At 39.2% G+C, this 22,691-nt stretch overlaps 1 protein-coding gene and 1 pseudogene across 5 annotated transcripts in view; both read left to right on the top strand.

The window, feature by feature from the left end:
• Positions 1 to 10,963, top strand: part of TESPA1 (thymocyte expressed, positive selection associated 1) — a 38,721-nt gene extending 27,758 nt beyond the window's left edge. For all 5 annotated transcript variants that reach the window (XM_036915363.2, XM_036915364.2, XM_036915361.2 and 2 more), the window contains one exon: positions 10,189 to 10,963. In XM_036915363.2, the coding sequence (XP_036771258.2) occupies positions 10,189 to 10,397 (209 nt within the window). In that variant the 3' untranslated portion in view covers positions 10,398 to 10,963. The remainder of the gene's footprint in view (positions 1 to 10,188) is intronic.
• Positions 10,964 to 22,094: 11,131 nt separating this feature from the next.
• LOC118927315 (U6 spliceosomal RNA) lies at positions 22,095 to 22,192 on the top strand (annotated as a pseudogene).
• Positions 22,193 to 22,691: the final 499 nt, after the last annotated feature.

Raw genomic sequence — 22,691 nt, 5'->3', positions numbered from 1 at the left:
AAATGTAGGGAGAGATGGGAATCTTTAGCACTTTATGGGAATTAAATCATTCAATCCCATAATTTAAGTTTTTTATTGTTTTCCATTTTATAAATGATGAAATGGTATTATTATATTCATACCAAAATAAATTCTGAAAAGGACATTCAGAAAGTGTGAAGAGAAATGGAAAAAGAGAGGGGAAGGAGAGAGGACATCATGACAATGCAATGATTATTTTTCTGCCTTGTTTACAATTCCTGCAAAGGTTGTGTTGCATCAGTTACAGAAATATAATTAAAAACAAAATCTTCTGCTGCCCCAGAAAATCTCTCCATAAGGGTATAAGAGAAAGAAAGCAGTTTTCTTTTTAAATAAGCATTAAACCAGAATATCATGTACATTACAGGCAATCCACTAAAGAGATTGCAAAGACAGAAAGAAATCTCACCCTTTTATATAGCCAAGCAGATACAATCCATTACATAGATGACAAAATAAACAATAACTGGTCCTCAAGAAAGAGGATTTGACAGCTCCATTTGTCACACATAGTTCATCCTAGGTTAATCTGGCAACTGGGGTGGCTTACTGAGTTAGCTAATTCCCTTCATCCAAAGGAATGATCAAACTTCTTCATCTTTATGACAGAAGGTAGTTTTGCAAGTTGGAACCAGATACCTAAGTTAGGCCTCCTGCCCCATTACAGAGACTGGAAGATATGGGCACTATGGCCCTTGATGGTTACATTTCAAAGCCACGGCTTCCATATCCTTGAGAAAGACATTTCTGGGTTGTAAAGGTGGCATGAGGCTTATTTAGCCTTTTAAATTTTTTTAAATACATTTCAAAGAGACAACTTACAAGTTTTCTAAAGAAACATGTTTTGAGAAAAGGAGAAGGTGGACGGAGAAACCTCTATTGCAACAGGGAAAATTAAGCATCTTATTTTTAATTTGTATTTGCCATTATACCTCTGCATATCTTCTTTTCTCTTCCTTGGCCTTCCCTTTATCTGTACTGCCCCATTCTTTAGAGCTGCGGAGGCAGAAGGATAACCTCCACCTGGACTGCTTAATGCCCATTTTCTGAATTATACATTTCAGATGTTCTGATGGATTACTAAGGCTATACCCAAGCTGGTCAAGCCACACAGTTTAGGTGTCAGTGTTCATGTAGCCTACAGTAAAAGAATTGCTCCTGAGATGTGCTGAGCAGAGGCCCCAGCTGCATACACATTACTTTACCCAGCCCTTCAGGCAGAAAGGGCCTCTGGTGATTATGTTGCCAGGTAGCTGCATCTGGGGAGGTCTCTCCCTGTGTACTAGGAGGATCTTGACTATGATTGAAAAAGAATTCACGAACAGATCAGATGAGTGTAGGTAAGGAAGGAATTCATTAAAGTGAGATTGATAGTGAATGGCAGCAGCCATGCAAGCAGTAGAGAGCAAAGAACAGAGGAAGTAAGGAAAGTTCAATGAACTCCTGCTCAGCATAGGGCAAATCCCTTGTCAACTCCTGAAGCCAAGGTTACCTGGTGTCCAATGTCTGCTTGAATCTGCGTGCATGGGAATTATATCCCTAGCACCCCAGGATTTGGGGGAGCTATAGAGCACTGGATGGAGTGAGTTTATGTTCTGAGAACGAGAACTTCCACTTCCCTACTAATCTGAAATAAAACAGGGAGAGAGAAAAGGACTATGTTAAGACTAGAAAGCTGGATGAAATAGCAAAGTGATAAAGACACCACTGGAGGTGGAGGTTGGAGAGTTCTTGTCTTTATCATGGAAAAGAGTTCAGAGACAGGAGTAATCATCTTATGCAACAAGAAAGTTTATTTGATATAAAATGATACACACTCAGACTGGAGTGCAGGCAGCCTCAGAGAGGGGGCATGCTTAAAGGGTTTAGGGTTTGAGGTTTTATAGGGTCTTTTGGGTAGGGCCTGGCATAAGGAGTGATGTATACAGGTGGTTGGTAATTCCTTTGAAGTTTTGTCTTAAGAACAGGGTTATTTAGGTGACTGTGTTGATCCACATAGGTTCATTTACATCTCAGAGTTCTAGCTCTCATCCTGGTTACAAAGTTACTTAATTGATAAAGGGGCTGGAAGAAAAGGAAGAGCATACAGATTAAAGTAAAGAATAAACTGGTCTTTTTTTGAAGGCTAGGTAGATTTTACAATGGCAGGACCTGTCCCATTTTCCTGCTCTATCTCAATTATATAGAATTTTCAGAGATATCATATTAAGTCTTATATTATATAGATACTATAAGAAGGAAAATGACTTAGCAACATCATGTAAGTAGTTAGTTAGTATCAGAATCAGAACTAGAACTCAGGTCTCGACTCCCAGTGACTCCCAAATGAATGTTCTTTTCATGAGAACACACTTCCCTGAGTGTGTAGGAGTTCAGACTAGATGTGAATCAGAGCAAGCCTCACTACCTGACTTGGATTTGACCTTCATTAACTGTGTCCTCTAAGCCTTTGAGCTAAGCACTGATACCCTTGCTATGTCTGTCACTGTTGGATTTTGCTCACCTTCTTATAAACACACCAGCAAGAGGAGTGTTCTGCAGGTCAAGCTGGACTCTCACTTGCAGTTCATGGTTTCATGGAAGACATGTAAGGAAAAGCAACAACTACTTTGAGTTAATTTCATTAAATTCCATGCAGTATAGAAAAATGAACCTCCCAGAGGATGGCATTCCAGGTGAATATGATGAATGAGTAAAGGTTGAACAGAGAAAGCATAGTAGGGAGAAGTAGAAAAAGAAGAAGTAGGACATTGGTATCTTAGTAGAGAGAAAAGCATGTTCAAAGGCAGAGAGGAATGGAATATCATAACGTCTTTGGAAACTACACATTGTAACTAGTGGGCAAAAGGGAACAGGTGGGAGAAGATCAAAATTAAGAACAGAAAGGATAATTAGAAATCAAATTACAAAACAAAGGTCTTCTGTTATTTTAAGTCTTTTAATTTAGGAAGATAAGAAGCCACTGAAAAATTTACAAAGGAAGTGATTTGATTAGATTTACCTTGTAGAAAGATCATCCTGGCAGAGGTAGGAGAGAGGGACAGAATAGGGAACCAATGGACTAAGGAAAACCACTGAAGAGTCTACCACAAGGGTGGAGGGGAAAAAAAGATGCTGGAGTATGAAAGCAAGTAGACATCTCCTCCCACACACACCCCAAGGAAGCAACTACAACAAATACAGCTAACCCTGGAAATGACCTGAAGACTGCCGAACAGACCACCTACACCTGGCGGAGAAGAAAAGACCACACAGAGAAGGATAAAGTGGAAGTGCCATGATCAATCAGGACCCAAACCCTTCCCCCATCCCATTCCACAAGTGGGAGGGACAGGAACAAAGCAGGGAGGTGACAAGAGTCCACATTACATCAGCCTTTGGTGATTAATGGGGCTGAACACCAGACAGAGCTGGAGCACTCTGGGAGGCTGAGACTCCTGTTGCTAGTGGAAGACAGGCACATTCAATTGGTCCTGCTGAGACCCAACACAGAGGCAGCAGCTTGAAAGATTTACAAGTAGCAGGAAGGGTGCCAGAGGGACAAGAGTTGGACAGAGCTCTTTCAACGGGAAAAAAGGTGGATGAAAAATGCTTCTCCAGCCCTCCCTCAGTCCGGCTGGTTGGGTGGTCATGAGAGCACCAAACACTCCATCCCCTGCATTGGTGGCTCAGGCCTGAGGCACTTCATTGCATACCCATCCATCTGCCCACCCAGTATGATAGGCTCAGCAGCATCAGACTTCCCTACCTGGCAAGTAGAGGGAGGCTTTCTCAGCTTTCTCCACCCTCTCTCAGCCCAACTGGGGAGACACCTGAAGGAGCCAGCTCTTAGTGCTCCTTTCTGCTCACTGGTGGCCCAGCCCACTGCTTCACACCAGCCATGCCCACCCTGTTAGCCCAGAAGCACTGCCATCGCTGCAGGGCAGGCAGAGGAATGCCCCACCCACAACAATCCCAACAGAAGCATGGATGCTAAGCTCACAAAAGGCCAGCTGAGGTGAACTGCCACACATGGAGGAGTGAGGTAGGCTACTGCCAGCAGATGGATAGAAAGGCAGCCCCACCAATAGCTTCCCAACAAAAACTAGGGCTCCATCACAAAGGAGAATCAGGCACCAGGCAGCAAGAGTTTTGAGCTTCTGGGTACCACAGGGTGCCTTCTGCATAAAGCCATTACTTTCTAGACCATGAAGCATAGCAGATCCATCTGATACAAATGAAGAAACACAGAAACACAGACAAAATGAGGAGTTAGAGGAATATGTTCCCAACAAAAGTACACAATAAGACACCAGAAAGAGGGATAAATGAAATGGAGATCAGCATCTTGATAAAGATTTATAAACAGTCATAAATAAGCTCACTGATCTGTGGAAAAACATCAACTATCTCAAACTATCTCAGGGAGGATTTCAACAAAGAGAGAAGAGTTGGAAAAGCCACTCAGAGCTGAAGAATACAGTAACTGAAATGAAATATACAATGGAGAGTATGAATAATAGATTGCTGCAAGTAGAGGAGAAAATGAGTTGGAAATTAGAGAATAGGAAAACAACACAGGTGAAGAGCACAGAGAAAAAAATCTCTAGAAATGAGAGGATGCTAAGAGAGCTGTCTGACAACTCTAAATGAAACAATATTTGCATAAAAGGGGTACCAGAAGGAGCAAAGAGACAAAGGAGTAGAAAGTCTCTTTGAAGAAATAATTGCTGAAAATTTCCCCAATCTGGGGAAAGAAATAGACACCCAAGTCCTAGAAACACAGAAAGCCTCAAACAAAAGGAACCCCAAGACATATAATAATTAAAATGATAAATATTAAGGATAAAGAGAGGATATTGAAAGCAGCCAGAGAGAAAGAAAACAATACTTATAAGGGAAACCCCATCAGACTTCTCAGCAGAAACTTTACAGGCCAGCAGGAGGTGGCATAAAATATTTAATGTAATGAAACAAAAGGATGTTCAACCAAGAATCCTCTACCCAGCAAGGTTATCATTCAAAATTGAAGAAGAAGTTAAAAGTTTCCCAGATAAACAAAGGCTGAAGGAATTAATAACCACTAAACCAGCATTATAGGATATGTTAAAGGGATTTCTGTATATGGAAATGTTCTTAAGCCTAAATAGTTTTCACCAATGAAAATAAACCCACAGAAAAAGTACTATACCAATTACTTACCAAGCAAGTATAAAATTAAAACAAAACAAAAGTAGTAAAACCAATGATACACAAAATCAGTCAAGGGATTAAAAAAAAATACAGATTATTACATGCAACACATAAAATGTAGAGGAGAAAGTAGATTGAAAAAGTAATTTTAGATTGTGTTTGAAATAGAGCAATCAACAACTTAATCTAGACTTATATATTTAGGACACTATCCACGAACTTTATGGTAGCTACAAACCTAAAGCCTATAATAGATACACAAAAAATTAAAACAGAGAAATCCAATCACAACACTAAACAAATCATCAAATAACAAGAGAAGAGTATGAGAGAGGAAGAGAGGAACTACAAAAACAACCAGAAAAAAATTAATAAAATGGCAATAACTACATACCTATAAATAACTACCTTAAATGTAAATGGACTGAATGCACCAATCAAAACATAGGGTGGCAGAATGGATACTGAAACAAGACCCACCTATGTGCTGCCTACAAGAGACTTATTTCAGACCTAAAGACATACATCAACTGAGAGTGAAGAGATGGAAAAAAGACATTTTATACAAACAATAGGGAGAAAAAAGCAGGAGTAGCAGTACTTATATCAGACAAAAGAGTCTTCAAAACAAAGAAAGTAATAAGACAAAGATGGACATATGGACATGACATTATGATAAAGGGATCAGTCTAACAAGAGGAGATAACAACAATATCTGTACCCAACATAGGAGCACCTAAACATGTAAAACAAATACTAGCAGAACTAAAGGGGAAAATAGACTGCAATTCATTTATATTAGGGGACATTAACACACCACTTACATCAATAGACAGATCAACCAGACCGAAAATAAGTGAGGAAACAGACACGCTGAACAACACATTAGATCAGATGGATTTAACAGATATCTACAGAACATTTCACCCAAAAGCAAATTGATACACATTTTTCTCAAGTGTACATGGAATGTTCCCCAGAAAAGATCACATATTAGGCCACAAAAACAGCCTCAATACATTTTAAAAGATTGAAATTTTATCAAGGAAATTCTCACACCACATTGCTATGAAACTAGAAATAAATTACATGAAGAAAACAAAAAATCCCACAAACACATGGAGGCTAAACAATATGCTTATAAATAATCAATGGATCAATGAACACATTAAAACAGAAATCAAGCAATACATGGAGACAAATGAAAACAAAAATACAACAGTCCAAAATCCATAGGATACTGCAAAAGTAGTTCTAAGAGGGAAGTACATAGCAAGACAGCCCTACCTCAAGAAACAACAACATCCCAAATAAACAGTATAAACTCACAATTAAGGAATTTAGAAAAAGAACAAATGAAACCCAAAGTTAGTAGAAGGAGGGACATAATAAAGGTTGGGGCAGAAATAAATAAAATAGAGATGAATAAAACAATAGAAAAATCAATGAAACCAAGAGCTGGTTCTCTGAGAAGATAAACAAAACAGTTAAACCCCTAGCCAGACCTATCCTGAAAAAAAAGGGGACACAAATAAACAAAATTAGAAACAGAAAAGGAATTATCACAACAGATACCATAGAAATACAAAGAATTACTACAGAATTTTATGAAATATTATATGCCAAAAAACTGGACAACCTAGAAGAAATGGAGAAATTCCTAGAAAAGTACAACCTTCAAAGACTGACCCAGGAAGAACCAGAAAATCTGAACAGACCAATTACCAGAAATGAAATTGAATTGGTAATCAAAAAATTCCCAACAAACAAAATTCCAGGACCGGATGGCTTCACAGCTGAATTCTACTGAACATTTAAAGAAGAACTAATACCCATACTGCTTAAAGTATTCCAAAATGTAGAAAAGGAGGGAATACTTCCAAACTCATTCTATGAGGCCAGCATCACTCTAATACCAAAACCATACAACGACAACTCAAGAGAAAAAAGTTATAGACCAATATCCCTGATGAACATAGATGTAAAAATCCTCAACAAAATATTAGTCAGTGGAATTCAAAAATACATCAAAGGGATCATCCACCATGACCAAGTGGGATTTACTCCAGGGATGCAAGGATGGTATAATATTCATAAATTGATCAATGTGATACACCACATTAACAAAAGGATGGAAACCACATGATCATCTCAATAGATGATAAAAAATCATTTGACAAAATTCAATATCTATTCATGCTAGAAACTCTCAACAAAATGGGTTTAGAAGGAACTTACCGCAAATAATAAAGGCCATATACATTAAACCCACAGTTAACATCATACTCAATGGTGAAAAGCTGAAAGCTTTTCTACTAAGATCAGGAGCAAGACAAGGATGTTCACTAATGTCACTTTTATTCAGCACAGTCCTGGAAGTCCTGCCATGCAATCAGACAAGATAAGAGATAAAAGGCATCCAAATATGTAAGGAAGTAAAACTATCACTATTTGGAGGTATGATACTATATATAGAAAACTCTAACAACTCCACCAAAAAAACTATTAGGATAACTGGATTCAGCAAAGTTGCACAATACAAAACTAATACACAGAAATTTGCTGCACTCCTGTATACTAACAACAAACTAGCAGAAAGAGAAATCAGGATAAAAATTCCATTTACAATTGCATCAAGAAGAATAAAATACCTAGGAATAAAACTAACCAAGGAGGTGACAGACCTGTACTCTGAAAACTTAAAACACTCAAGAGAGAAGTTAAAGAAAACACAAATAAATGGAAATATATCCCGTGCTTATGGACAGGAAGAGTTAATATTATCAAAATGGCCATCCTGCCCAAAGCAATTTACAGATTCAATGCAATCCCTGTCAAAATACCAAAAGCATTTTTCAATGAACTAGAGCAAATAATCCTAAAATTCATGTGGAATCCCAAAAGACCCCAAATAGCCAAACCAATCCAGAGAAAGAGAACAAAGCTAGGGGTATGACATTCCCTGGCTTCAAGCTATACTACAAAGCTACAGTAATCAAAACAGTATGGTACTGGCACAAGAGCAGAACCCTAGGTCAATGTAACAGAATAGAGAGCCAAGATATAAACCCAAACATATACAGTCAATTAATATATGATAAAGGAGCCATGAATATATAATGGGGAAAAGACAGTGTCTTCAATAACTGGTGTGAGGAAAACTGGACAGCTACATGCAAGAGAATGAAATCGAATTACTGTCTAACTCCATACACAAAAGTAAAACACAAAACCATAAAACTCTTCAAAGAAAACATAGGTAGAAATTTCTTGAACATAATATGAGCAATTTTTTCCTGAACACATTTCCTGGGGCAAGGGAGAGAAAATAAAAAATGTGCAAGTGGAACTACATCAAACTAAAAAGCTTCTGTACACCAAAGGACACCATCAGCAGAACAAAAAGGCAACCTACAGTATGGGAGAATATATCTATAAATGATTTATCTGACCAGGGTTTAACATCCAAAATATATAAAGAATTCATACAATTCAACACTCAAAAAACAAATAACCCTATTAAAAATGGCCAAAGGACCTGAAGAGTCATTTTTTCCAAGGAATAAATACAGATGGCAAACAGGCACATGAGAAGATGTTCCACATCACCAATCATCAGGGAAATGCAATTCGAAACTACAATGAGCTATCACCTCACACAAGTTAGAATGGCCACTATCCAAAGACAAGAAATAACAAGTGTTGGAGAGGATGTGGAGAAATGGGAACCCTCCTACACTGTTGGTGGGAATGTAAATTGGTACAACTGCTGTGGAAAGTAGTATGGAGGTTCCTCATAAAAGTAAAAATAGAAATACCGTTCAACCCAGTAATTCCACTTCTAGGAATTACCTGAAGAAACAAAACCCTCTATGCTTATTGCCATATTATTTACAATAGCCAAGATATGGAATCAAAGTAAGTGTCCGTCAATAGATGAGATAAAGAAGAGGTGGTGCATATATACAATGGACTATTATTCAGCCACAAAAAAGTAAGAAATCCTGCCATTTGCAGTAACATGGATGGGTCAACCTAGAGGTATTATGCTAAGTGAAATAAGCCAGGTGGAGAAAAACAATTATCATATGACTTCACTTATTTGTGGAATCTAAAAACAAACAGAACAAAATGAACAGAATAACAATAGGTTCATAGACACTGAGAAGTAACTGATGATTACCATGGGAGAGGAATTGGGATAGGGGAATGGAGAGGGTTAGGGGTCTAAAGGGGCACAAAAATTCTCAATCATAATGTAAGTTGGTCATGGGGCCGGTAGTACAGCATGGAGAACATAGTCAGTGATTCTGTAACATCTTTCTGTGGTGACAGATAGTAAGTGCACTAGTGGGGGTGGGGGAGATTTAATAATATGGGTAACTGTTAAACCACAGTGCTGTATACTTGAAACCAATATTAGATTGTATATCAACAATACTTCAATTTAAAAAAAGAGTCTACCACAAGAGTGGGATTTTCAGATATTTCTTATGTACAACAGCTAGACCTAAGATGAATCAGACTTGTGTTTGAGGATAAAGGAATAAGGAAAAGAAAGAAACAGGGAAATTTTCAGGTTTCTTGGGTGATTAAGTGAATAATAGTAAGACCCTTTTGTTAAGAACAAAATACATTAGAAGTAACAAGTGTGACAAGGAAGGCAAATATGGAAGATGCAGAACGTGAGTTGGCAGTGGCTTTTATCATTTTCTCCAGCAGTGCTCAGCAATCCATATAAAGGAATACGAATAAAAGTGTTAGGATACTTTCATAAGTATAAAAAATTATGAGGGGAACTCTTCCAGGAATCCCACTTTACGGTGAACATAACAGAGACCCTGTCATGTGACTCTCTTGCTGCTGTTAATAAGGAGAACTATTACTTACAGTAGTGAGAAACATTTCAACAGGTGTGGTATGAAAGTATCTACCAACGCCACTACCCACAGTTTTCTCAAAAATACATGTGTTTCTTTTTAATTCCCATTGCAGGCTTTCTCCACCACCCCAATGGCACATGCTCTGACAGCAGTGGCATCGTAGAAGAGCCTAATTCTGTCTTCCCCTTGCAAGAGGTTGAGCTGTCCCCAACATCCAGCTCCTACTCTCTGGCCCTACAAACCTCTGAACTCAGTAAGAGAAAGGCAGCATGGTGCACCGGAAAGAGGATCAGATTGAGAGACTTGGAATCTACATCCTGATGCTGTCATAAATTGCATGCACAAAGACCGTCACACATCACTTCATTTCTCTGTGCACTGGTTTCTCTACCATGTGAGCATTGTAATACATGACAGGGACAGTGATAAACTGGACAAAGATTTAATTTTCTCCCAGGCATGGGCACTGTCTAGTGCAGTTAGAAGATTTAAGGATGGTCAAGTTTGGGGAACAAGGAGTGCTACTAGAATACTCTCAAAGAGCTCAATCTAAATGAGAAAGGAGAAATCCCACATTCAGACTCTGAAACCTTGGTGCAACCCTCAGTGGGGTTCCTTCTGAGCATCTACTTGCCTCTATGTGCTCCCAGTTAAGTTCCAAAAAGTATTCTGCAACACCAGGATCATGTTTTTCTTCTTGAGCAGATCTGTTTGAGGCCTCCCCCTTAAAAACCAGCTGCTCCCTCTATCCCAAACTTTGTGTCTTCACAGGAAAAAAGGTGAATGGGATTCAAGATTCCTCTTCTTGGCCATTGTGAAAAATTCAAAGTATTTTCTGCTGGCAGAAAACAATACAAATAAAAACATTGGCATGTTTTCAAAGAGAATTAATTGTCATAGTTTGTGTTGGAGGAGAATGTTTTATCAACAAACACGGCTTGAGCACCTACATTGCTCTATCAGACAATATGTGGTACAAAGCATCTTAGACACATTCTTCCCTCAAGAAAATTTTAGTAGAGTGGGAGAGGTCACACACACACACACAAACACACACACACACACACACACACACACACACACACACACACACACTTCCAGCAATCTATTACTCAGCTGCCCAATAAATTGCAAGATGGCAAAAACGAAAAGAGAGGGATTTGAGGGAAAGGACAACCATGAGTGTTAAAGAAACAAATCATAACAGGTATGATGAGCAGACAGAGGCTGATTTTATTCTAATACTACCGCCAACAAGAGGGAAAGGAGCACAGAGCATAGACCAATTCTAGTTGCCTGGTGAGGTAGAAACAAAAAGCTGGAGAGTTTAAGAGCTGGAATGAGGAATCTTAGACCACCTGTGTTTGCTAATTGGCCTTGCCCAAAGAAAAGTAAACTTTCTGGCATCGTCATGACAGGCAGTAGTTTTACAGTTTGGAGCAGGGGGCCCCACTGAAGTTCAGCTCCTACCCTTCCACAGAAACTGTGGACACTATTTTCTTTGATGTTTGCATTTCAGAGAAATGATTCTCAGGTGCTAGAGAAAGACTTTCCAGGATTGTTAAACTGAAATGAGGCCAGGAGATTTACTGCTCTAAGAGACAGAGAAAGGACTTAGAATAGCAAGCTTTCTAAAGCAAATTCTCTAAGAAATTGGAAGTCAGGGCCTAGAGTCAGGAAGAAATTGTGGGTAAAATCGCAGTATTTCCTGAATCTCTCTCCTGGCCTTAGTGTATCTCCATATCAATAGGTGTTTCCAAGGGATGGAGAGAAGTAGTCCATCTTCATACCATCAGGGAGTTAGAAGGGCGAGCGAGGGCTTATCTGAACCGGAGAGGTTGGGAGGAGCTCTCTTCTTCTGCAGCCTGGTCGAGAGACGCGGGACCACTGCTTGTAAGAAATAAATGGGTTTCTCCCACTTTATTTCTTCCTTTGACTGATTTTAGTTTCAAAGGTATCTTGCCCCAGGATTTTCACCCCGGAGTTATAGAAACTATCCGAACTTTAGTCAAACTGAGAAATGTTAAAGCCATCATGGTCATGAGAGAGTACGGTAAGGCTCTGAGATTATGTCATCTAAAAGGACTAAGGGACACACAATTGACAGCAGCTCCTTGAGAAAATGGGTTGGGGCTGCAGAAAGGGACAATCCCCACATTCAGTTTCACCAGATTAGATACAGGAATGAGGAAGGGAAGGCTTCCAGGGAGCGTGTCTGGACGGGATATCATTGTGCAGCAGGGTCCGGACAGGATAACCTCCTCCAGCTCTGTGGGAGGGATCTGCACAGGCAGTACCTGAGGGGGCGGGGAACAATGCATTGTGTCTCCTGGTGCTTCCCAGGCAGATTCTGAAGAACTCCTAGGGTAATCCGAATCATTTGGATAAGATTCTATTATTAGATGGAGAACTACAGTTTCCTGCCTGACTCTAAGCCGTCTCCAGCATCCACAGGGGCTCCACCTGCTCCCCGCCAGCTACCAAGGGGAACCGGCATCCTCTGCCCACTTCAGCAGCCACAGACCGTCCGGTGTTGTCTGAGGTGGGGCGCGATGCTCCCAGGCTGGTCGCCGCGGCACAGCCACTAACTGTCCCCTAGGCCAACCCACAGGTCCTGCTATCGGCGGCGGATGACAGAGCGGGCGCTGCAGTGCATGGCTCGCTAAGGCGAGCATGGTCTCACGATGCCCCCAGATCCCTCCTGAACTCTTCACAAACCGCGCTGCCCTTCAAACACGGAGTTGCTACACCCCTGGGATCGCTGAGGCCTTAGAACCACAGAATGTCACATCTTGAAAGGACTAGCCCAGTTGTCCCCCTGAAAAGAAAAAAGCCCAGAGACAGGAAAGGAACGTGACAGAGATCAGCAGCTGGCACCCGGGGCTGGAGCACGAGTCCCATGACCATGAAGGGGACATTTTTTTCTATTAGATCTGTTCTCTGTGCTGACCAAGCATTTCCACGATCCTCTTTCACCGACACCTTTTCAGCGCTGCTTTATCTCTGCCTCAACTACCCCCGTCCATCTTCTTGTCCCCACTGTGACCCTGGGTTGCCTAGGAGCCCTTTGTAAGGGAGAGAGGCCAGCCTTAGAGTAGGACATCCGCAGAAACCAGGCCGGAGCTCACACTGGCGGCCCCACAAGGCAACCTGGCAAGTGATCACACACGGATTGGAGCTCCTAAGTGAATTCGAAGACGAGGCTAGGGAAAGCCAGGGCCACTGCAGGGAGCTGTTCAGAGGGCAGGGATGTGGGCAGAGAGGGCTTTAGGAGGTGGCTTTCCCGAGCTATAGGCCTCTGGAGGTTGCTGCGCAGCAGCGGTAGGGGTGGGGGTGGGGATGGGGGTGAGATACTATTGGAATGGGGGAGGAGGGACCAGAGGTACTTGGAAAGGGTATAGGCTTCCAGAGTTGCTAAAGTCTGAATATTGGGTGGTTATTTTGAGTTAACCCTTCCCAGGTACCTGACTCTAGTTAGAATCACAGCTCCAGAGTGCAGTGAGGATTTGAACCCTAAATTTTGGGGCCCCAAATTCATGGAAAAAAATACATTTCCTTGGCTCATTCACTAGCCATCTGTGTGGTTTAGGCAAGGTGTTTAACCTCCCAAAGTTCTCAACTACAAAGTAAAGATACAAATACTTGTCCTAGTATAGTGGGTTGGATGAAATGAAATAATGGTGTAAAAGTGCTTATAACATAGCAATGGTTATTCGAGCCAGGATCCAAGAGACAAAAAGCCCTTACTTAACAGCATCAGTACGTCAGCAACAGGTAGAACTAGAATGTGGCCACCTTAGACAAGTTACCCATCTCAAAAGGGCAGAGGAAGAATTTGCAATGGCAGGTTTTCTGACGAAAATGTTGCAGGAAATGGAGGTCAGGTACCTAGAGTCAGAAAAAACCCTGCCTAAAATTTAATTAAGTTGAGGGGAATGTTAAGATCATCTTGTTCAATAATAATAGTATTCACTTAATAAGCTTGCTGTGGGTATTAAATGAGTTATTCTATGTAAAGAGAAGAGAACAGTGCCTTGCACTTATTGTCACAGAAGGGTTTGAAACTATTACTGTTACAAATGATGTCTCAAACCTCTTCCACTGCTGAGGTTTATTAATTCCTTAGATCGTGCTGATTGTAATACACAGGAAAACAGTATTTTCTCAGGAAACAATTGTAAGTCTCAATTACCTGGGAGTCAGTTTGTATTCTCAGGCACTATTCCAAGTGAATTTTCAATGTGCAACCAGTTTCTAGCCCTTGCTCAACATCTATTCTGCTGCCTATTCTAACATATGCAAAGCTCCTAAGGCCTCAGGAAATGTAAACTAACTTCACAGTCTTTATAAACCAAAGCAAATTAATGACATGAGTCTTCTAGGGGTGGAGAAGGCTGATGTTCAGTGCTTGCTAAGATCTCTTCCAAAATGACTGTTTTATTATCAGCTGATTGGCATGACCATTCCCCTAATACTCATCTCTTTGCTGGTGTGAGGATTGGAATGAATAGTATGGGGGCAGCAAAGGAAGATACCTCCACTTGATCCATCTTCCCTCAGTCTGTGGCCATGGGGACATATTTCCATATAGGGCAATGATGGGAGACCTGAACTTGGAGAGCAAATGGCTCCAAACAATTCCAATGAAACAAAACATGTTTTGTAAAAATGTTATAAGAAAACTTCTAAGTTATTCAGCACATGACAAAATAAAATTCATTGTTACAACTTTCCATTCATTATTACAACTTTCCATTCCTTAATAGAACTTTCCCTTGTTATTGGCTTTACTATGACTATACTTGGTCACCAGTAAACAACCACATGCAAGCAGATGATTTCTGTGCATGGAAGCAAACAAGGCAAATGGCTGCATGTGTTACCACCCTTGGGGACCTTACTTGTGCCCGTGCCATACCTCAATCAGACTGATTAGGGGAGAGTAACTTAGTCCCAGCCATGGAGGCCACTTACTACTGTGTGAACTCTAACACTCTCTCTCTATGGGCCTCAATTTCCTCATCTTTTCAAAATGGAAATACTAATGTAAAGGCTGCTTTTCTCTCAGGTTATTGTCATGAAGATCAGATAATAAAAGAATGCTTTGTAAACTGTAAATCATATATATCATAAGGCATTATATTATTTCTTTTTTTTATTGAAGTATTGATACACAATCTTGTATTGGTTTCAAATATATAACACAGTGGTTCTGTAGCTACCCGTGTTATTAAATCTTCACCATTACTATTGTGGTTACTATCTGTCAACATAGGAAGATGTTACAGAATCATTGGCTATATTCTCCATGCTGTACTACGATCCCTGTGACCAACTTATGTTGTGATTGAGAATTTTTGTGCCCCTCACACACCCCACCCTCCTACCCCAGCCTTTCCCCCATGGTAACCACTAGTCACTTCTCAGTATCTATGAGTCTACAGCTATTTTGTTCATTCTGTTGTGCTTTGTTTTCATATTCCACAAATAAGTGAAATCATATGGTATTTGTCTTTCTCCACCTGGCTCATTTCACTTAACATAATACCCTCTAGACCATCCATCTTGTGGCAAATGACAGGATTTCTTTTTTAAAGGCTGAATAATATTCCATTGTGTATGTGTACCACCTCTTCATTATCCATTCATCTATTGATGGACACTTAGGTTGCTTCCATATCATGGCCCTAATAAATAATGCAGTGAAAAACATAGGGATATTTTCAAACATAGTGTCTTTTCAAATCAGGGATTTTATTTTCTTCTGGTAAAGTCCTAAAAGTGGAATTACTGGGTAGAATGATATTTTTATTTTTAGTTTTATGAGGAATATCCATACTGCTTTCCACAGGTGGCTGCACCAATTTGCATTCCCACCAACAGTGTGGGAAGTTTCCCTTTTCTCCACATCTTTGCTAACACTTGTTATTTCTTGTCTTTTGGATAGTGGCCATTCTGACTAGTATAAGGTGATAGCACATGGTGGTTTTGATTTGCATTTCCCTGATGATTAGTGATGTGGAGCATCTTTTCATGTGCCTGTTGGCCATCTGTATTTCTTCTTTGGAAAATGTCTGTTCAGGTCCTCCACCCATTTATTAATAGGGTTATTTGGGGGTTTTTTGGTGTTGAGTTGTATGAGTTCTTTATGTATTTTGTGTGTTAAACCCTGATCAGATAAATCATTTACAAATATATTCTCCCATACCGTAGGTTGCCTTTTCATTCTGTTGATGGTGTCCTTTGCTGTACAAAGCTTTTTAGTTTGATGTAGTCCTACTTGTTCACTTTTGATTTTGTTTCTCTTGCCTAATGAGATGTATCCAAGAAAAAATCGCTCATACTTATGCTCAAGAGATTTCTGCCTATGTTTTCTTCTAAGAGTTTTATGATTTCATGTCTTACATTCAGGTCTTTGATCCATTTGAGTTTACTTTTGTGTATGGAGTTCAATAGTAATCCAGTTTCATTCTCTTGCATGTAGCTGTCCAGTTTTTCCCAACACCAGTTATAGAAAAGACTGTCTTTTCCATATTGTATATTCATGGTTCCTTTATTGTATATTAATTGACCATATATGTGTGTGTTTATTATATCTGGGCTCTCTGTTCTGTTCCATTGATCTATGGGTCTGTTCTTGAAGGCATTATACTGTATTATTTCTTCTTAGAAGTTGCAAATTAAGGCACAGCTATGCTCTTTTCATATCCTACCAATCCACATTTTTACCTATAAATTCAATAGTTACACTATTATCAAAATGGAGGTTAATGTACCCATATTCTAAGAAAGGTGCATTGTTCAGGATTTCTCCCTGTTGACTTTCATCATTGTGGATTGGGATGCAGTTACTTTCATGAAGCTGATATCTGATCTTGGCACATGCAGAAGGCACAGAGAAATGAGCACAGGACTGAGAGTAAGAAACCTTAGTTCTTGCCTCATCATGGCCCTAAACTGCTGCCCGACCCTGAATAAGTCTCTTTCTGTCTCTCAGCTTCAGTCTTCATCTACTTCCAACTATAGCAGCCCCACAGTCCATACCCCCTTTCCTGCTATCATTTTTCTCTACACAACTTACATTATTCAACATTCTATATTTACTTGTTTATTGCTTTTTTACTCCTTAATGGGATGTAAGCTTCATGTGGGAAAGCACTGTTGTCTGTTTTGTTCAATATGGCATCCTCAAGCCTCACAGTACCTGATGAATGAGTCACTCTGTTTATTAAATAAAAGAATGAATGAGGAATGGGGATATCCAATTAGATGATCTCAAATCTACTAGTCTTAACTATTAGGATCTTTGATTTCATCGTAAGTATTGCACCATTTGGTTTCATTCCACCTTGTATCATCCTCCCCCAAATGAACTGTAATAAACACTTCCACCATCTCAGGAACTGAACAGTGGCAACAGATTCAGGGTAGATGTAAAGCCTTTCCCATACATTAAATTCTGTTAGCTCTTAGAGCACACAGAATTTGTTTCCTTTAAATAAAATTTCTCTCCACATGTATGTTAAGAGTGTTAGAAGACAGGCACAGGAAGCTTCCCTTTATTGCACACCCAAGGGAAGAATGTAAGCAACTTGGCAGGAGGGCTTTAGTGGCCATCTGAAGGAACAGAACAAGGGATGCCTGGGACTCATTCCCTCTCCTTGAGGATCCTAGTGCTGCAAAAGAAGAAAGAAAATTGCTCTGCCAGGTAGGAAGTGATCCTGCCCAGATACAGAGCAATGGGTGAGATTATTCTTCTAATTTCTCTGTTGCCAAAAGTGCCTTAAAAATAGACTGGGCTTTCTCAGTCAAGTGGGAATGGGGATGATTCAGCTGAAGAAAGAGCAGACTGAGTGAGAATTGAGTCATGCTTTCGTGTCTAAGCCATGTCGTTATGAGCGGAGAACGGGGAGCAGTTGTTCTTCCCTTCTGAAGAATGTGGGAGAGAAATAAGCCAAGATTTCAGCAGGATGAAGTGAAGACAGAACCCATGGGGGAAATAGCTGTCAATAATCACCATAAAGCAATGTGGTGTTGATGACTGAACAAGGTACTACAATAAACTTCTGCTTTGGGACCCTTGCAAAAATGCAGAGACTCTCCATAGACTTCAAAGTACTTTGAGTTCAGAAAAACTTCAAGGATTCATGGAAATTGAGAAATTGTAGGCATGGAGGAGTATGGGGAGTGGAAAGGAGTGATTAACCCCAGAGGACCAATTCTCCAGGACTTATCTAAGAAAATGAGTCAAAACCGCGTGCCTAAATGTGACTGTACCCCTTCTGATTGCCTGTGAAGGAGCTCAGACATGAGAGAGGGTTTTAAATGGTGAATAAGAGAAGCATGGGTTGTCTAAATGTCAACGGGGACGAGTTTAAGAGCTGGGTCTTCAGTAAGGACACACACCACGTGTTTGTAGGTGTTGGTGATTAAGAAGGAGCATTGTGGCAGCTGGGAAAGAGAAAGTTAAACTTGGTTCTGTTGGAAGCCAGGCTCAGGCCCCCATGGTTATGACACATTCATCTAGAACCTGAAGGCATAAGTAATCATTATTTTTATTGCTAATCTTCATTATTGTTATACATAACAACTCCCATTACTAATACAAAAATATTTTTAAGATGAATGCCCCTATCACTGTTTCAGTCACTATTCTAATTTTTTAAATACCTTGTGTTTGTACAACATTGTACTGGAAGTAGTACTTTCAATTGTATATGCAGGGAAAAAAATCTCAAACTGTCTAAAATAATAATGGAAATGTATTATCTCCTGTGCCTGGGAAGTTTAGAGGAAGAGCTATCTTCAGATGAAGCTTGGGCTTATAGTTTAAATGATGGGATCAAAGCAATTTATCCTTTCCATTGCTTGCCTCTGCTTTATCCTTTCCATTGGTTGCCTCTGCTTCTTTGATAATGCTTCTATTTTCAACAAGTTTTGCCTTTCATAATCCAAAATGGCTGCCATTCAATCCTGAGCTAAATTCTTCCTCAAGTACATGTAACGTGAACAGTGACTCTCTTCTCCTTATTTAAATTCAAAAGCTTTAGGCTTCAGTCTGATTGGCTCAACCTAAGTTACTTGCCACTCATCCATCCCTCCATCCCTGAACGATCAGCTGCGACTGATGACTTGAGATTCACTGATTTGTTTAGGTTTCAGCCACATTTCATGTATTTCAGAGTGCTTTCCTAACATTTATATATTAAGATTCTCTGAACAACATTGTGAGATACTTATTAGTTTCACATTTTTCCAAAAAAGGAAAATGAAACTAGAAATATGTGACATGTCTAGTAGACCTCACCGTTACGTGGGGTCAAGGGCTCCCATCTTCTACTAGCCATCCCTATGAGTAGTTGGCACAAGTGACCATCCAAAGTGAATTTTCCTTAGTAGAAGCATCCAGTGCTATTTTTTTCCTGTTTAGTTTCATCGAGATATAATTGACATATGCCATTATATAAGTTTAAGATGTATAACATAATGATTTGATATATGTATATATTATGAAATGATTACCATAATAAGTTTAGTTAATATCCATCACTTCACATAGTTACAAATTTTTCTCTCATGATGAGAACTTTTAAGGTCTATTCTTTCGGCAACTTTCAAAAACGCAATACAGTATTGTTCATTATAGTCACCATGTTCTACATTACCTCTGCTGAACTTACAACTAGGAGTTTGTACCTTTGACCAACTTCACACTTTTCCCCCAGCTCCCTGACCCCCAATCTCGGGCACTCGCCAATCCATTCTGTGCTTCTATGAGTTCAGTGCTATTTTAATGGGTGGAAGTGGGGGATGGAAATATCATTAGTTCTAAGTTGCAGATACTTTCTTGGGAGGAAAAGAAGAGCTTTGGCATAAATTTTTTAATGGGACATAATGCCAATATTAACTTTTGTCTCTAATGTAAATGTTCTTTGTTGATATTCTTTCTTACATTCACAAACACATACCTCCAAGAATATCAAAGCTGATCAAAAGCAGGAAAATTAATATAAATATGTTGCATCGAGAGGTTAGTATTTGCATAGATAAGTTAATTTGCTCAGAGATATCCAGATATGGTACCTTGTAATGAGGTGATATATGTGTGTGTGAGCGAGACAGTGATTATGAAAGATACAGAGTAATGAAAAATATGCTGGTTTAGTAAAATCTATGCCTTCAGAAATGAAGAAATGAGCACAGATGTCAAGAATTTAAAAGCTTGTTGTCAGGAAGCTGACTCTAAGGCCACGAACTTGCAGAAAGTGAAAAAAAAAAAACACTTCTTCCTCCTTTATGTTCTTGCTCTTGCATTATCACAGTCTTCAGACCAAACACTGTACTCAGATAACTAAGTTCCAACAAACTTTTGTTGCAGGAGATAAAAGTGCACCTATGCTATGTTTCTGCTTATTATATAGACTTTAGGCTAGCAATGTGAGTGCCTTTCAAAAGCATCTTACCTGCCATCAGGTGTTTGTTCCCCAATATTTTCTGCTTTTTTCACACATTTCTATATGTGCCATCTGACTAGTTTTCATCAAAGTGATTAAGTTTACCTTCTCCACACTGTCTCTTTTCTCTTGTCTTTTCACCATAGGCGCATGTCTCCCTATGAACATGCACATAGATCTATATAAACTTTTAAACCCTCTACCTGACTGTATAGAAAGAAATCGCTAAGTGTCATACTCTTCTATTCCATCCATGCCCACATGCGAGGAGAGGGTCTTGTTTCCTTGACAGGTTCCTATACTCAACTGTAAGAGGAAGGCTCTGGCACAGACCATACCTGACTATCAGGTATGCCTACCAGAGCGAAAGGCAGCTCTCTACTTTCTGCCCAAGGATTCCCTGTATTTGATGGGAAGTGATGGTGATACAGATTCTACTCAAGGAAATAAGAAGCTATTTATGGGTCTCAGTACTGAGATCTAGGATGGCCAAGAGTCTTTAGTGGAAAGGATACAAACTCCATAAATAATATTTTAAATTTTACTCAGATCATCCACATCTCTCCTCCAATTCTTAAATTAGTACAGCAAAGCCCTGAAGGGTGTTTTGTATACACCCCCTGTATTTTAAACTCTACACCAAACCAAATATTTAAACATACTGTTCCTATCTATTCAATTAATCTCCACTTTCCTCATAGTAAATCCAAAAACTCCTTATAAGCCCCAAAAGCCTTTTTTATGATTCAGCTTTTCCTATTTCTCCAGTTTCATTGTTTTTATATTTACTACATTTTTAAACTAACACTTTAATCTAACTTAACTATAGAGAATTATCTACAGTGTCTGTAGCTTAAATAAGGGGAGGATACTTCAGTCCAGTGGGGAAACATCATTATAATCTCAAGGTTTTACCATGGTCGCCAATCCTTTTTCCTAGAGAAAAGTGTTGTGATACTGTTCAAACTATACTCGATGTTCATGTTTTCTCTGTTTCATTTAATGTCTTCAAATCTTGTAGGAGTACAGATGAGTTCTTCTCTAACCATTTAGAAGAAATGTGATCTCACTGATCTATACCATCAGCCCACTTCTTCCCCTCAATTTTCATTTGATGACCAGAGTTTACATTTTACCAATGAATTTCCAAACCTAGTCTGCATGGCCCATACATAATAAGTACTCAATAAATATTGGCTGAATGAATATCTAAGAACTTTTTCATAGCCATGCTCAAATATTATAGTTAAATAAATCCTACTTCACAGCTGGACACCATACTTGGGTGTGTTCAATCGTATATAAACATAACGTAGAGCTTTACTGCCTCAGATTGTTATCTACCTTCTTGGAAGGGCCTAACTTTACACATCTCATTTTCAAGTACCTCTTTAAGGACATATTACAATTTATTCAAGGATCTGTTTACCAAAAACAAAAGATATTATATTTTCTGGAAAAGTAGAAGTGATAATTCATTTATTGACTCAGCCAAAGAATATACCCTTCTCTTCTTTGTCTACTCCTCTCCCTATAATTCCACTCATCTAAACCTTCAGCCTGCTTGCTTTAGCAGCACATACACTAAAATTGGAACAAAACAGAAATTAGCAGCATCTGCACAATGATGACAGGCAAATTCATGAAGCATTTGATATTTTATGTACCTTAATTAAATAAGTAAATAAATATATAAACTTATTAAAATAGATTCATCAGCAATAGAAGAAAATATAATCATGTATGTCTTTGTTGATTGAACCTATCAGAATAGTAAATTAAAGAAATGCCCCATCCTTCAAAGGATTGTAGAGATTAATTCCACTAAGAATGTAGAAAACATGGTAAGTTTTAACACATCACTTTGTTTCTTTGCCTGTGCAGAAGATAGATATTAAAGAATAATAGTAGATCATTATATACTTAATTAGCATGAACTCAACTGCAGCTGCTCTACCTGATAGATATGTTTTCATTTCTGGAGGAGAAATGAATAGCTAGTATGCAGCTATTAATCTGGAAAAACGTTTTTCCCTTTCTCTTTTCTTGTAAATTACATCATCAGAAACAATTTGCCTTTAACAGGCAGGGCCAGCAATATACCTTCCTCATCTTGCCTCAGGACTTCATTAACTCTCTGGCTTACATCTTAATCCATTAT

Source organism: Manis pentadactyla, chromosome 10 (assembly GCF_030020395.1).
Source record: "Manis pentadactyla isolate mManPen7 chromosome 10, mManPen7.hap1, whole genome shotgun sequence".
NCBI lineage: Eukaryota > Metazoa > Chordata > Mammalia > Pholidota > Manidae > Manis > Manis pentadactyla.
Note: the sequence above shows the minus strand (reverse complement) of the source record. Positions and strands in the feature narration are given on the sequence as shown.